This window comes from Simochromis diagramma, unplaced genomic scaffold, assembly GCF_900408965.1.
Source record: "Simochromis diagramma unplaced genomic scaffold, fSimDia1.1 OVJJ01000747.1, whole genome shotgun sequence".
Taxonomy (NCBI): domain Eukaryota; kingdom Metazoa; phylum Chordata; class Actinopteri; order Cichliformes; family Cichlidae; genus Simochromis; species Simochromis diagramma.
The window spans coordinates 1,722,547-1,737,908 of NW_024386897.1; the positions used below are offsets into that span (position 1 = coordinate 1,722,547).

Genomic DNA, 15,362 nt, shown 5'->3' on the forward strand with positions numbered 1-15,362 from the left:
TGTGCTTGTTGGTGGGCAGTGATACCTACTGGGAACCACGGACCTCTCTAGCTTTAAAAAAGGAAGTAAAGATTTGTGGGATGGAGAGTGTTTTTCAAAACAGTAGGTGAAGTTTGACATGAAGAGGAAAAGAACAGATCAACTTATCGGTCCAGTTGAGCTCGCCGGAGGCGCCAGCTACTTACACCACTGTCCTGTCTAAACCCCCCCCCCCCCCCCTTTCTCTGTGTCTGTTTGTGTCTCTCTGCTTACTCAGGGTTTATCTCCCTCACTCTCTTTCCTGGTGGTGATATTTACCAAATGTCTGGGCAAAGGTTCAGCCTGTCCACAGGTCTGGATTAGATTTGCTCAGAGCTTAGAGCTCTGTTTAGCACTCTTTGCTTTAAGACCAGTGAAGCGGGTGACGGCTTCAGAGGGAATTTCTTACAAAACTCCCTGGTCCTGTGGTTAGTGGATGGTGGAGTTAGGGAATTCCCTACCGGACATATCTCCTCTGTCTTTGTATAAACAATCACACAATAGTAATTTGCTTTCAGGAAAGAACATCTAAGGACAAACATTTTAAGATAACTGATGGGTCATACTGACAAACCGCTGTTCTTTTCTTTTCCCCCTGCTTTTCTTTCATGCCCTCCCTCCATCTATTCCCATGCTCTTCTCCCTTTCTTCTATTCTCTACTGATCATCTCACCTCCTTCAGCCATCCGACTCAGTTAAAGGAACAGGTTGCTCCTGGTGGCCCTCAGCAAGCCCTGTCCCCAGCCCAGTTACCAGAAGAGGCAGAGTGCCTGACGGTTCCCAAGTACAAGAGAGACCTGGTGCAGAAGCTGAAGATTCTGCGACAGGAGCTTTCTCAGCACCAACCCCAGGCCGGCCATTGCCGCATTGAGGTCAGCCGTGAGGAGATCTTTGAGGTAAGGAATAAAGCAGAATCATTTTCACGCAAGGAAAAACACACGGTCAGGTGGTCTGAAGCTTTTCATAACCTTCATGCTTCTTAGAATGCAAAATGAACACAAACACCACGCTTCTTTGTGTTCAGAGGTAGTGAACCGTCTGAACCTTTATTTCCATGAACTGTATTGATGAACCGCATGACTACAAATGTTTTATCTAAGAATAGTTGTCATATTTATAAACCTGGCATTCCAACCTAAAACTTTTGTGTGCTGCAAACAATAACAGAAAACATCTGAAGGACGTCTGAACGCAGCCACAACCATGTGTATACAAATTAAACCTAATAACTAAGAATTTACACACATACAAATTCATGGTTAATTAATCGCGTGGCATTGAAAGCATCATATGACTGCTGCACACGCATTAAAACAATAACATAATGCTCGCAAACCCCAAATCTTTGCATTTTTACTGGAATTTTTTTTCACCCCATTTACGATGTGCATCAGAAATAGCCCATTACAGCACAGAACCAGTACTGAGAGCTACTTTATGATTTCCAGGGAAAAGCAGAACAGAATGGCCTTCACAACACCACAAAAAACCTATTTCTATGTTCCTTTTTTTTTTTTTCTCCTCCTCTGCCTCTCTTTCGTGCTCTCCCAAACATTTGTTCTACCAAGGCAGAGGCATTCTTTCTGGATGATTTCAGCAGCTGAAGAGTAATGGGGAGGGGGTGTGGAAAGGAGCTCAGGCAGCAGTGGCAAGTGTTTGTAGCTAGACGTAACTTCATTACTCCAAGCTGCGCGATGAAGAATATGACTTCATTTCCCTTTGATGTGACTGCTTAGGAAGAACGTCTGAGAAAGTGTGAAAACCTGAAGTGCAGATCTACTGGAGGTTTTCGTGCAGCGTTGCAGTGACAGTGACACCTCGTTACACTCGTTTTGCGCCACAAGCTGATATTTCAGTGCACCTGTTTGATTCTTTAAAACGAATGTCAATCTCACTTAACCGAAAACAGAAAAGTCAACAGAAAAAGTTGCTTACTGCTCTGCATGTAGGCTCATGTACTGCTAACTCACAGCAACTCTGATTACAAGCCTGACATGACAGATACTGGTAGAGTAGATTAGAGTAGATCTTGATATAGAAGAAAAATAAATAATCCTCTGAAGTTAATAAACTCTGCTCCCTTCCATGGACGGCTTCTTATCTTCTCATGGAGACACAGGCGTCTCCTCACTGATGCTGTACAGACCCAAACTACAATGAGGCAGGCCAAAGTAATCAACCAGTTTACTTAATGTTACTCGTAAAACTCTGTTTACTGTGGTCTGCTATTTTGTTTCAGGTTTTTTGGCTTCATTTTAGCACCTTTCAGAGGTGGAGGGGTCTTTTTTTCTGTCATACTCAATGTTTAGCTAAATAATTATCTTTAACTGAGTTTCTCTGATGTCCCTCAGTAATGTTTTGGTGACTTTGTACACAAATCCTTTTGCTCACTAACATTCTGTAGTCGGAGGGCTAGTTTCATTTGTTTCCCACGTGTTGGCTGTGTGGTTTACCAGACATCAGCTGCACCTTTTTAAGACTCCAAAACTTTAGTTTACACAACTAAAGTGTTTGTGATGAATTTAATCTTGCAGCTGACTCAGTGCAGCCTAGATCTGTCATGTTTTCACAGCTGCAGCAGTGCCGTTGCTGTGGCAGGAGATTGTTTACTGCAGGGTGGCCTTTGAGTGTCTGGACTCGTGTTAGAGGATTGATCTTGATAAGCAAAACCTTTTTTTTTAATTGTACAGGATCCGTATGATGATGAGGATTTAGGTTTTTGTTTGTTTTAAAGCAATATCTTAATAGTAGTATTTAATGATGGTAGTAATTCTGTAGTATTTTAGGCTGCACATGAATGAATATCCTCATGTCTGGTCTGATTATAGAAACTTTGACTCAGGACTGCAGAGCTTTGAAGTTTCGAAAACTTGGAGTGGGAGTCCAGCAAAATATTCTGTAATAGTTTCGCTCATTTCCTCATCACCAAAACTATGAAGCCCTAAGAGGAAGGCGACGTTTACAGCAAGCTACCTGCCTGTTAAAACACACACCCGACGTGTCTGTTTGAATAGAAACCTTGTAAACAAAAAAGACACATACAGACAACAACCTGTGTTGTTGTAATTTACTGAATTCAAACACAAATGATCAACTTTCTTCCTTCCCTTTATATTACCAGGTCGGGTAGTTTTCATTAATAGGTCAAATTCACTGATGGTGGCCGAACTTATTCAACTTTGACCGTGGAGTTTGAGCGCGCTTGGCACAGTGACAAACTGTACTGGTTGTTCTGATTTATTTCACACATCACGACTCTCTGAAGGTGTGAGTTGGTTTCCTTTACAGTCTTTGGTGTGTTTGCGCAGCAGGTAATACACCTACCCAACCAAAGTTGCAAAGTTGGTGTATTTCCATTCAGCAAAGATAGCAGTGCCACTGTTTAAGTCGTATTGCATAGAAATGTGATACTGAAGGGTGTCGTCTTTTACTGACCTGCATGTTAAATTTGCTGATTCATAGGAGTCGTACCGGCAGGTGATGAAGATGCGGCCGAAAGATCTTTGGAAGAGACTCATGATCAAGTTTAGAGGAGAAGAGGGGCTGGATTATGGCGGGGTAGCAAGGTAACATGTCCCATGCGTTTTATTTTCCTGTACTTTAAATATCATTAAACGTTGATTTATGCTTGTTAGTGTTATTTTGTATTACATTTTCACACTGAACCCGTATTTGTGTTAGGGAGTGGTTGTACCTGCTGTCCCACGAGATGCTGAACCCTTACTACGGCCTGTTCCAGTACTCTAGAGATGATATCTACACTCTACAGATTAACCCGGACTCTGCTGTCAACCCAGTAGGAATCCTTTGGTTTAATAGTCATAATATTTGATAAGACATGTGATAATGTATGTAAACGGCTAATTGCTGCAGGCAAAAACATGAAATAGGGTTGGTAGGTAGAACAACTTCACCTTTAAATGATCAAGCTTCAGTTCTGTAAGCCTTGAACTAGTGAATTATTTCCTCTCCTGGGTTTTCACCATTGGCTTCAGCTTAATGTTGAGCTGAATGTGATAAGCTATGGAAGAAATCTCACTTTATTACTGTTCTGTGTTTTAATCTGCAGGAGCACCTGTCATACTTCCACTTTGTGGGTCGCATCATGGGCATGGCAGTGTTTCACGGCCACTACATTGACGGAGGCTTCACTCTGCCCTTCTACAAACAGCTGCTAGGAAAACCGATCACGCTGGATGATATGGAATCCGTCGATCCGGACCTACACAACAGCCTCGTCTGGATTTTGTGAGTCCTGTTGTTTTCACATCATTCTTTTAATCTGTTTTCTAAACGCTGACAACACAAAGTTGAAATCGTAGTATAGACGTTTTCTTTCAGGTGTTTCACGCATGCAGGGGGGAAACATGTCTGCGTAAACTAAAATGAATTAAAACAAAGCTCAGAGCACCGCTTATTCAGATACCCACAAAAACCTGATCATTTCGTCCTCAACCAAACCAATTCTTATGACTGCACTGCCCCCTGCTGCCACATGAGCGCAACATCCGACGTCAAAAACGAACAGCCTATTTTACTCCTTCACCCGCAGCTTTTAAAAATTGTGTTGGCTTGTGTGCCTCTGTTTTAGCCTGATTAATGGTAAACAGCTTTGTTTTGGTGATGCAGTTGGTTCTGTTTCTTACTCAGACATTGCTGATCATGTAAAGGTGAACACTGGAGAACCCCCCCCAAAAAAAAACAAAAAAACAAAAAACAAAACAAAAATAACAAACCAAACTTATCACTCTACATCCTGTATTTTCTGTCTCCCTGTCTGCTCAGGGACAATGACATCACTGGTGTCCTGGACCACACTTTCTGTGTGGAGCACAATGCTTACGGAGAAATCATCCCACATGAACTCAAACCCAACGGGAAGAGTATCTCTGTGACAGAAGACACCAAGAAAGAATATGTGAGGTATGGACTAAAAGAAACCCAAAGACAACAATGTGCAGCATGTAGCAGAGTTTAATTTGAGCCCATGCAAGCTCTCCTCTTTTACACTTCTCTGCATCATTGTCTGATGATAACACTCTGTTTCCTCTGCTCTCTCATGCTCTATGCAGGTTGTATGTGAACTGGCGTTTCCTTCATGGCATCGAGGCTCAGTTTCTGGCCCTGCAGAAAGGCTTCAATGAGGTTATCCCACAACATCTGCTCAAATCCTTTGACGAGAAGGAACTAGAGGTACATTAGATGACAGCAGCACCTCTTGTAAAACATAAAGATCGTCATGTTTCATTTATATTGATGGGTTCTATGCCCACTCAGGTATTGTAACAAATTCCAGGATGATGTAAAAGTGTCTCTTCTTTCAGCTGATTGTGTGCGGCCTGGGAAAGATAGACATCGCCGACTGGAAGTCAAACACCCGCCTGAAGCATTGCACCCCTGACACCAACATCGTAAAGTGGTTTTGGAAAGCCGTGGAGTCGTTTGACGAGGAGAGGAGGGCCCGATTACTGCAGTTTGTTACTGGCTCATCTAGAGTCCCGCTGCAAGGCTTCAAGGCTTTACAGGGTACTTAACCCGACTGTGTGTGTGTGTGTGTGTGTGTGTGTGTGTGTGTGTGTTTGTCTGTGTGTGTGTTCCCAGCAGGCCTCTGCCTGCAGCTCTAAATTATTTTGTGAACCCACAAAAAGGTAGAACCCCACTTTTAAATATTGGTTCTGCTTTCCCTCCATATAACAAATGGGCAATTCCTTCAGTTTTCTTTGAAATTAAAAAGTGAGTAGGACTTCATGTTCATGTGCAGCTTTATATATTTACATTTTCTTGTACTCTTGGATCATTATTTGTCTTCATCTGCTGTCTAAAACAAACCACCTCTTAATTTAAGCCAACTTTCTTCTGATTGGCTGACTCTCACAAACAGAAGGTTTGCACAGCAGGTGGGAGTAGCGACTATGTTTGCTGCCAAATCGTTGTGCCTGCCATGGCCATTATCAGGTTATCAGTTTTTTTTTTTGTTTTTTTGTTTTTTTTTAAATCTAAGAGTTGTGGGGAAAATTATGAAATTAGGTCTTTGTAACGGTCTAAATCCAGAGCTTTTGCTCACAGGCATTACTTTTACATACATTGCAGTATTTGTACCTTCACCAGCATAACAAGTTCACTTTTATGTTGGTGATGGATCCTGTTCGTGCTCTGATTGCAGGCGCTGCAGGGCCCAGACTCTTCACCATTCATCAGATTGATGCCAACACCAATAACTTGCCCAAAGCCCATACCTGGTATGTGTGACGTGTATCTCCAGGACTGATCCATGTGTTACACATTTAACAGGAACAAAAACTTAAATATTTTTGGAGTAGAAAATGATCCTTTTTCACAGCACATGTCCAAATCCTCTTTTGTTTTCCTCTTTCTCCAGCTTTAACCGGATCGACATTCCGCCCTACGAGAGCTATGATAAACTGTACGACAAGCTACTGACGGCAATCGAGGAGACGTGTGGCTTCGCAGTGGAATGAGAGCCATCTTGTAGAGTGTCTTTGTGTATGAACGAGTGTAACTGTGCAGGACTATAGTGACTATTTCTGACACTGTGACGTGCCAACAGGTTCGCTCGGAGCCTGATGCGCGTGTCCAGCCTACAGTCTTCCTCTTCTCTCACCACCACGGTCCACACTCTTCCCTTATCGATGCGTTTGAACAGCTGCTATAGAGTCCTCCCTCTGTCATCGTCAGCATCTTAGAAAATTCCCCCCAGACATTTAGCAACCATTATTCTTTGTTTCTTTGTTTTGCCGTTTTTACTGACTGATGCATGTCATGCTACTGAATCTTTAATACTGCAGGTAGCCATATACTTTTTTTTTTTTTTTTAAACCATAGTAGCCATCTTAACCTCAGCATATATAACACCTTCCGATCCTCGTGGAGCTGTTGCTCCTGATCTCGTAGGAGTGCCACGACTTCATCCTACCTCGATGTCCTGCTTCGATATCGATAGGGTTTCATTTCAAAATGCTAAAGGTCATAATTTAGGCAGTTAATAGAGTCAGAAAAGATCATCTGTGGGCCATAATTAGTTTGATTTTTCGCACCAGCAGTAATTTTGTACCTGTTAGGTCATTTCGTGTCATTTTGAAGTGGAACTTGTCACAGATGATTCGGGCGTAGGTCCTCGTGTTTCGTGGCGTTTTCGAGGGTCGAACTCTGGCGGTGAAGGATTCTCAATCATGTTTTCTTCGTAAATCGCTGCAGTCGTGTAATGATGCTTGTCTGTGTGTTTCTGCATGTGTACAAGGAAAAGTAGCCATGTCGCAGTCGCCCTTCGTCTCCGGTTCACCTTTCTTTTTCTCCCTGCTCTCGTTCACATGTTTGTCTCCAGCAGCATGCCTATTTCTTTCTTCTGTTTTTTTCTGTCCGGACAAGCTTGCCTCAGCCCACTTAATGTCAAAGCATATGTGAAAAGAGCACATCTGTCCACGGGATGAGGCTCGGCGAAAAGCTGTTGAGGGCATTTGCTCGTTAACGGTCACATCATCAGTTTAAACAGGCAGAAGTATTCCTCTCTCTCTTTCTCTCGTTCTTGCGTCACTTTAGAGCACTTTACAAACTGAGCGGTAATGGCAGGAGTGCTTTCTTCACATTAGATTGAAATATATCACGTTTCATTTGCTATACAACTACATTTGAAATAGAGTAAAAAGTATCTTATACACCTGTAATTTTTAAGTATATATGTACAAATACATAGCTATTTTGTATATTGTTGCTTGTTCTTTCTGTTCAGTTTAAATGCAAGCATGTTGATGTCTGTCACAGACCTCTTTGCATTCTCAGGTGAAGTTGTCCTTTATTTTTTAATTTTTAATTTTTTTTTTAATTTTACATTAGGCTAGTATGTGAGGAGGGGATACAACTGTATACGGGGGCCCTTTCTTTAAACCTTTATTAGTGTAAATCTAGCAGTTTAAAGTGACGTTTTCTTGTGGTCTTTCACCGTCACTTCTTAACAAACATACGTTGTAACAGGAGACCACAGTTGCTGCTCTGGAGGTCTGGTAGCACAGACAGCGGTGTGATTTCACACGTGCAGGAGCGATCTGTTTGGCGACATTCATTGTTTTTCTGTTTTTTGTTTCTGTGCTGTTGGGTGTCCTGAGATCTTAAGAGCTGCAAATGCTGGAGTTTGACTGCTGCTGAGCTCCTGGGTGCTACATGGTGAAAATGTTTAACCAAAATGAAAAGTCACTGAAATACTAGAGAGGCGACAGCGAGAAGCATCTCCATCAGCAAAGCCTCCATCCATCCAAAAAGAAAACAGGCAAACAAAAACCACACACTGCATGAATGGATGCTTGAGATTAAAGGATATTTATTTGCATAAATTTTCCTATTAGCAAACTTTTTGACTTGGAAAGAATCTAATAAATGTTCTTTACTTTTTTTTTTTAATTTTATTGTTGTCGTTATATGTAATCTGCATTTACTTGCAGCCATCGGTGGTTTATTAGCAGACACCCCTCGCATCGTAAACCTTTTTTTTTTTTTTTTTTTTTTAAATAATTCTATTTTTGTTCATCACAAGACAAAACAAATAAAAGTGAGTACATTGAAATTGTGGTCTTTGTCTAGTTACAGATATATTCATTGATTTTTATCTTTGATAATTTTACTGGAAAATGCATTACAAGTTTATGGGTTTTTTGCACACATTATGCATACTTGGACTCCAAGTTATAATCCAACACTTCCTTCTATTTACCAAATAGTTATTGGACTAAATATTTTTCTTTATGTAGATGACATATATAGACTCACAAGTATGTTTGTTCAGTGCACAAAGTCCGCATCTGGTCTTTGTTGCCGTCTTTGCTTTTTCCGGACGGTTTGGTCTTCCGTACAAAAGCTGTCGGGGCTGAGTGCTTCCAGACAAGGTGAAAATGCTCTCTCCCTCCTGTTAAGCAGCCAAATTAATCAGACAGTCTGAACAGTTTTACAGATGATTGTTAACCTTCTGAAGCAACATCTGTGATTTATAAAAGTGCAAACTTAAATCTGATTCTGGTTGATATTGTGCACTTAAAGAAATCAGCTGGTTTAAAAACCACAACAAGTTAGTGTTCAGCAGACTCCTCTCCCCTTTAATTCCTGTGTGTGTGTGAGCGAGTTAATGATTTTTGGTGGAATTCAGTACAAAAAAGAAAACAATTTTTTTTTTTTTTTTTTAATGCACCATGTTTCCTTTTGAATCCTGTTTTTGTATTTATTATTACAGTATATGTTTGCATAGTTTTTAACATCAGCTGCTCTGTGAGTTTGTAACTGACACCTGTACATAAAGACAATAAAGAAGCAAAGTTATTAACTTCTTGTACCCTTGCAGAAAGCTGAGCAATAAAACTGTGCTGTTTGGACCTAACAGCATTATGTTTTATAGAATTATGGCTGTTACTGTGGTTTTTATCTATTGTTGTAGCTGCAAATTTTTTTTTTTTTTTTTTTGAGTGATGGTTTTTCTGGTCATGTAATCTGCTTATTAAGTAGGACTTAAGTGAATACGTACAGGGTGAGTTTCACAGGGGGGTGACACAGGTAGGGCCTTCAGAAAATCTACATATTTGATGCTGTGTTGAAAATTATCTTAGAGAACATTGGTCTGTCGTTTCTTCATATTGTCTTTCAAATTTTAAACAAAGCAACAAAAAGGCAAAGTGCACAGTCTGACAGGCATTAAATACGATTCCCAAAGAGTTAATTTTATTCTAATTTATTTATTTTTTTTAAAATAAATTTGACAAATGAAGGACAAAAGTAGTGCTGGGCCTAAAAGTTACCTACACCAGATGAACAGTATTCTAAATTCATTTAACACAAAGTGTAGCAAATATCTGACGCAGGATCTCAGAGATGCGTCTGACCCTTCAGCCGATCTAAACCCTTCAGTTCACTAAAGCCTCATCAGAGCAGAGCGGGATTGTCTCACAAAGAGTGCAACAAAAGGCAAAAACATAAGAATTTTGAATGTACTTTAAGAATCCCGGAGAATTATTAATAAAGATTACTTCCTGAAGGCTGTGTTGAAGAATAAAGGTGATCGTACCAAATATTGACTTTCGAGCTCATTAGAATTGCACAAACTATTTTTGCTGCAAATATTTTCTGCTTTCACAAAAAAAAAAAGAAGGAAAAAAGAAAGCAGAATCGGAATACCTTCTTTATCCCTGAGGAAATTACGTAAATAAAAGAAATGAGGGGTTGCACAGTTAACCACTGATCCGATCAATGCTCTACAGGTGGGGTAGGCTTTTAGTTTTTATTTTTTACCGTCAGCTGGCATTAACCGTTTGGGTTCGGGTACCTTGAACCAAAAAACATAAACACTACCGAACATTTCCGCATACTGGGCTAAGAAAGGTTTTAGCCAATCAGGTGCCTATTTCAGAGGGACTGATTTCCTGTTGGCTGTTCAGCAGACGCAGATGCACGTACACTTCCCTCCAATTGGTGAAAATCCTGCTTCAATGGCGGAAAATCATTGAACTGATAAATACACATTACTGTGTAACTGCGTCTTCCAGTAAATCGATGCGTTCTCATAAACATCTAATTAATTCATTGAAAAACACACAGGACCAGGTCTGCAGAACCCACCTTGAATACAGAGACCGCCCACAAATGCAGCAAACATGAGTAAAGGAAAGCTTCCCGTGTAGTGGAGGCAAATTTTAATTTGTGTCTGCACCTGCAGTCAAAGTATGAAGGACCATACCTATGTTTGCTCATCTCAGAATGAGCCATCTTCAGCAAAGAAGCGAAAAGTCGAAGGAAAGAGACGATGAGACCCGCGTGGGTATAAAACCAATGTAAACATCAGGAGAGTAACTTTTCTCCAATGGAAGGAGTAACCCAGTAATGTGATGCGTTACTGTACTCAATTCAGAAGTGTTGGGGAGTAACGGAATACATGTACCGCCGTTACGTATTTAAAATACAAAATATGAGTAACTGTATTCCGTTACAGTTACTGTTTAAAAATGTGGTATTTAGAATACAGTTACTCTGTTGAAATAAATGGATTACACAGCGGTACTTCCCTGTTTCATATTGTGGCGGGCCAGGACTGTTTGGGTTTTGTTTGACAACTACTTTCTGTTGTTCCAGGCGACAGCTTACGGTTGCCATGGTTACAGGGTGACGCTCTCTCTCTGCTTGTTGTTGTTGTTCTTGTTGTTGTTGGCTAATAGGCAGAATGCTACAGGTATAGCTCTAAAGAATGTAGCATCATAGGCAGTGTAGTCCGTGCTGCAGGGAGAATGGACTGCCATATGTTATGTGTCTGTGAGCGAGGGAGGGAGAAAAAGGAAAAGTACGAGTTGTCACTGAGCAAAAACGGGAGCTGGAAGCATGTAAATATAATAATAACCACTGCAGCCAAGAAGAGTGCCTGACGAGCCCAGTTGTAAGTAAGCTATTACAGTTTTTTACAGACGCTAGGACACATTTCTCAATACTTAGGTCACGTTTGCAAAACTCCTCACACAGTGAGCACAATAGAAGTCTATGTGGGCTAAACTGAGGACCAATTATCATTGTTTTGGCACAAAATGCATTCAATGACTACATCTCTCAAATTTCATGAATTATCTTCTCACTCAGACACAACAACTGCCAAAAATCTTTGTACGGACAGGACATTTTGCATGTGCTTACATACTGTTTTCAAAACTGTTAAACTTATGGCCAAAACAATAACACAATGCAAAACTTAAAAAGACAGCAAAATCCAACAGCAATATTTTATTGAAACATATTTTAAATCTAAAAATACAGTTTAACCAGCCACAGCTTATTCTCATTGTAGATGAACATCTACACAGGTGTTACTCCTTCAATTTTTCAACTCCTTCAATTCTGGCATGCCAGAAGATTCTTTCCTAGGTGTATTGCCCTAGATGACATAAGATGTGATGTGGATGAGAACCTGTGGCCAAATGGAGGAGACCGAGTAGAATAGCATTACTATTGTATGTGTATCAGTGGATGGTGTGTATACAAATTCTTGTATTTTGGGATTACTTAGTGCAAAAAAATAAAAATACATAAACAAATATTAACGAATTCTGCATGATGTCTGATTCATTCCAGTAACATATATTGAAATTATAAACAGAGATGTGTCCTTGTTTTACACAAGAAAACACTGTGTTATGCTACATGTTGTTAGTGTTTTTTTAGGTCATTGTTTTGTGGGTGACAAAGTGTGTTTGTCGGCTGTCAACCTTTGCTTGTGTTCTGGAAGAATGAGTTTATTTGAGACCTGAATGAAGTGTTTTGGTAGTTGTAGTGCATTTTGAATGTGAAATGAACTGCTTTGCCAAGCTGACGGTCAGTTAGGAGGATTGTGTGAAGTGTTTTGCAAAAGTGACCTAAGTATTGGGAAATGTGTCCTAGCGTCTGTAAAAAACTGTAAGACTCGACTGTACACCGTGTTCGTGTTTTCGTCCAAAAACAATAAGTTCTGTTGGAGCAGCCTTTCAACGCCTCTCTCTGTCTCTCGCTAGCAAAGTTGACCCAGACAACAAAGTAAAGCTATTTTTTGGCTACCAGCCCCACACGAAACCCACCGTATTAGCCAGAGGTCCCTTTACTATGGTTCGGAGCCGCGGACCTTCAGTAACAGTAATAAATCACAGCAATAGTACATTCACGTAGTTGTAAACAGCATGATAATATATTAAGTAATCCAAAGTATTCAGAATACGTTACTCTCATTGAGTAACGTAACGGAATACGTTACAGAATACATTTTGGGGCATGTATTCTGTAATCTGTAATGGAATACATTTTAAAAGTAACCTTCCCAACACTGCAATTCAGTAATTACGTTTGTGTCACTATTTGCATTATAAAGGTTGCAAAGGAAAATAGCATAAAGCTGCTTGCAGCCAAGATGTAGAGACCAGACATTAGTGCTTTCCTTTTGTGTTTCTTCATGCTGTTTGTGTTTATGTAAATGCGCTGCTTTGTGTTATGACTGTAGTCAGACCATGTCAACCTAAACAGGCCAGGCTTGAAAAAAAGCTCTTCAGCTGAGTCCTAGTAAGAAGTTCTGCGTGTGAATGTTGACATTATCTGAGGTTATTAATGTAGTGCCAGTATTACTAGCAGATAAACATTCACATATTGACACAAAGCAAGCAAACTGAACTTCAAATGAATTTAAAAAGGCAGTCAGTTAAACTTGCTTTGAAATGATCTTAATTAACTTTAGTTGAAACACAGCTGCTACATAAAACCTCCTTTTAAAAGAAAGTGTGTTTTTTTCTTTTTCAAGCACAGTCAACTGCAGCTGTGTGTGTTTACATGTTAAAATAACTGGATATTTTTTTTAGTCCGTACATGTTATTCTTTAAAAATTGTTACTCTTTTTCGAGACTTCGGCTGTGGACCCTGCACTTTGAATTTTATTTTTGTTGCTGAATTTGAATCCGGTTTTAATGAATTTTGTGATACAGCTGAATATGAAGTATTGGATATAAATCCAGCTGCTGCCTAAGCTTTTCTGCTGACCTGCTGCTTGTCTATTCTCAGGAGCTGAGGAAAAAAGACGCAGGCAAAAATAAAGAAAATGGAGGTGAGTTTCACTTACCAAAGCTAAAAAACTTGAAAAAAAAAAAAAGATTATTTCAGTAAGAGTGCTCACACATGTAAAATAAATCTAGAATAGATCAAGAAGATGTAAACAAAGAATTCAGCACCTCATTAAGGGTGGGAGATGGACACCACCTGGTGGACATGGGAAGGTGAGGTGATACCTCAGCTCAAAAATCAGGCTTTTGTTCATTTTCAGCAAAACTTGTGTTTGTTCTTCGTATCACTGCATCACCTCATATTTTCATACTCTTTAAAAACTTCAGTGTCCTCCTATAATTAACTGCTGCATTTTTTTTTGCTCCCTTCAGCCTGTCAGAGATCATCGTGGATGAAGAGTGCATCCTGCAGCTGTTCGAGTCATGCCAGGAATGCAGCTGTGTACAGTAAGGAAAGAAGTCCCAGGACTGATGCTTCTGTGAGAGCCACTGTAAGTGGGCCAACCTGTCGGACGATGACGATGACGATGACAAAGACTATGGTTATTCCTAGTGTTTCCCACTATTCCTACTGGGAAAGAGTCAGAAAATGGACGGAGCAAAGAAGTGTCACCAACAAGTACCAGAGGGGAGTATCGGCTGATGTTGAGCTGGTTCATGTATAAAACTCACTTGATTGTATTCCTTGTTAGGCCCCTGTGGACTTTCACAGTGTTCGGGTTTGCTTCCACAAACAAACTCTGATTACAGTTGAACAAATGGTTGTAACAGATCAGAAGATCCCGCTGAAGAAAGTTTGTGCTGTTTCATTTTCAACATCTTCTGATCTCATTTCCTTGCTTACTGATTAAACTCTCAGCCTCTGCTACATCCGGTGGTCTAAATGATCTGATTGGTTCCCAGACTACTCAGTAAGTAAAATAAAAAAAAAAATTAACCTACTTCCCTCTTCTTCAGTTTAAAAAGCCAAATCTGGCAATGGCTACAAGCAGTGTGCATTAGTAGCAAGTTTCCCTGTCAAAGGTGATTTTAGTTTGACTGCTGCCTGGTTACCCATCAGTGGCAATGCCTTTTAAAAAAAAACAAACAAAAACAAAAAACTTTTCAAGTTAACCCAGACTAGTTTGCATAATGACTGGAAATCATTATGCAAACTAAGGGCAGACAGGACGGAGATAATATATCCAAAGGCCTCTAGATTTCCCAGTTTTCCTCTGCATGCCATGGTAAATGGACTGGTAGTTTAATGGCACTTGCCCACTCCCACAGAGCACTCAGAGATTTTAAATGCTTTTGCTGATCAATCTCACAAACGTTGATGGAGCCTAGTACACCTGACAGTTAATGTGCCAACACCCCTAACCGAATTACGCGGGTGGATGAGTTATTTAAAAACACACCACCTCACTCAGAGCTGTTATGAAGGGGAAACTACCCAGAGATCAAACAATTAACCTCAGCATGTATCAATAAAGTCAGAGTTTGGAAACTATTTTCGTGGTCGTCATAGTTTTCCAAGAATAGCTACATAGGCAGAGACCACCCCCACTAACTTCTGATGCACATCCAGTCATGTAACAGGCCTGAAACACGACAAACCATTCATTTTAGAAAAGATCATCAAGGGTTACTCCTGGTAGGCTTTCAAGAGGTTAATGCTCTAATGCCGTCCATCTTAACATGGGGATTGAAGTCTAGAGGTTGCCCCTGGATGACTTGAACTGCTGACTTTCAAATTAATATACGACCTAGTCTACGTCCTGAGCCACAGTCTCCTCTTCACTTTAACCAAAA

General features: G+C 40.3%; 1 protein-coding gene and 1 long non-coding RNA gene across 3 annotated transcripts in view; both read left to right on the forward strand.

Moving 5' to 3' along the window:
* Positions 1–9,417, forward strand: part of LOC120735115 (E3 ubiquitin-protein ligase SMURF2-like) — a 65,403-nt gene extending 55,986 nt beyond the window's left edge. For both annotated transcript variants that reach the window (XM_040034301.1, XM_040034302.1), the window contains exons 12-20: positions 701–914; positions 3,481–3,584; positions 3,700–3,814; positions 4,088–4,266; positions 4,804–4,941; positions 5,091–5,211; positions 5,343–5,544; positions 6,182–6,257; positions 6,398–9,417. In XM_040034301.1, coding sequence (XP_039890235.1) covers positions 701–914; positions 3,481–3,584; positions 3,700–3,814; positions 4,088–4,266; positions 4,804–4,941; positions 5,091–5,211; positions 5,343–5,544; positions 6,182–6,257; positions 6,398–6,497 — 1,249 coding nt within the window. In that variant the 3' untranslated portion in view covers positions 6,498–9,417. The remainder of the gene's footprint in view (positions 1–700; positions 915–3,480; positions 3,585–3,699; positions 3,815–4,087; positions 4,267–4,803; positions 4,942–5,090; positions 5,212–5,342; positions 5,545–6,181; positions 6,258–6,397) is intronic.
* Positions 9,418–13,535: 4,118 nt separating this feature from the next.
* On the forward strand, positions 13,536–14,700 carry LOC120735118. The gene is made up of 2 exons (XR_005696183.1): positions 13,536–13,612; positions 13,941–14,700. It is a non-coding gene; the product is annotated as an uncharacterized LOC120735118 (long non-coding RNA).
* Positions 14,701–15,362: the final 662 nt, after the last annotated feature.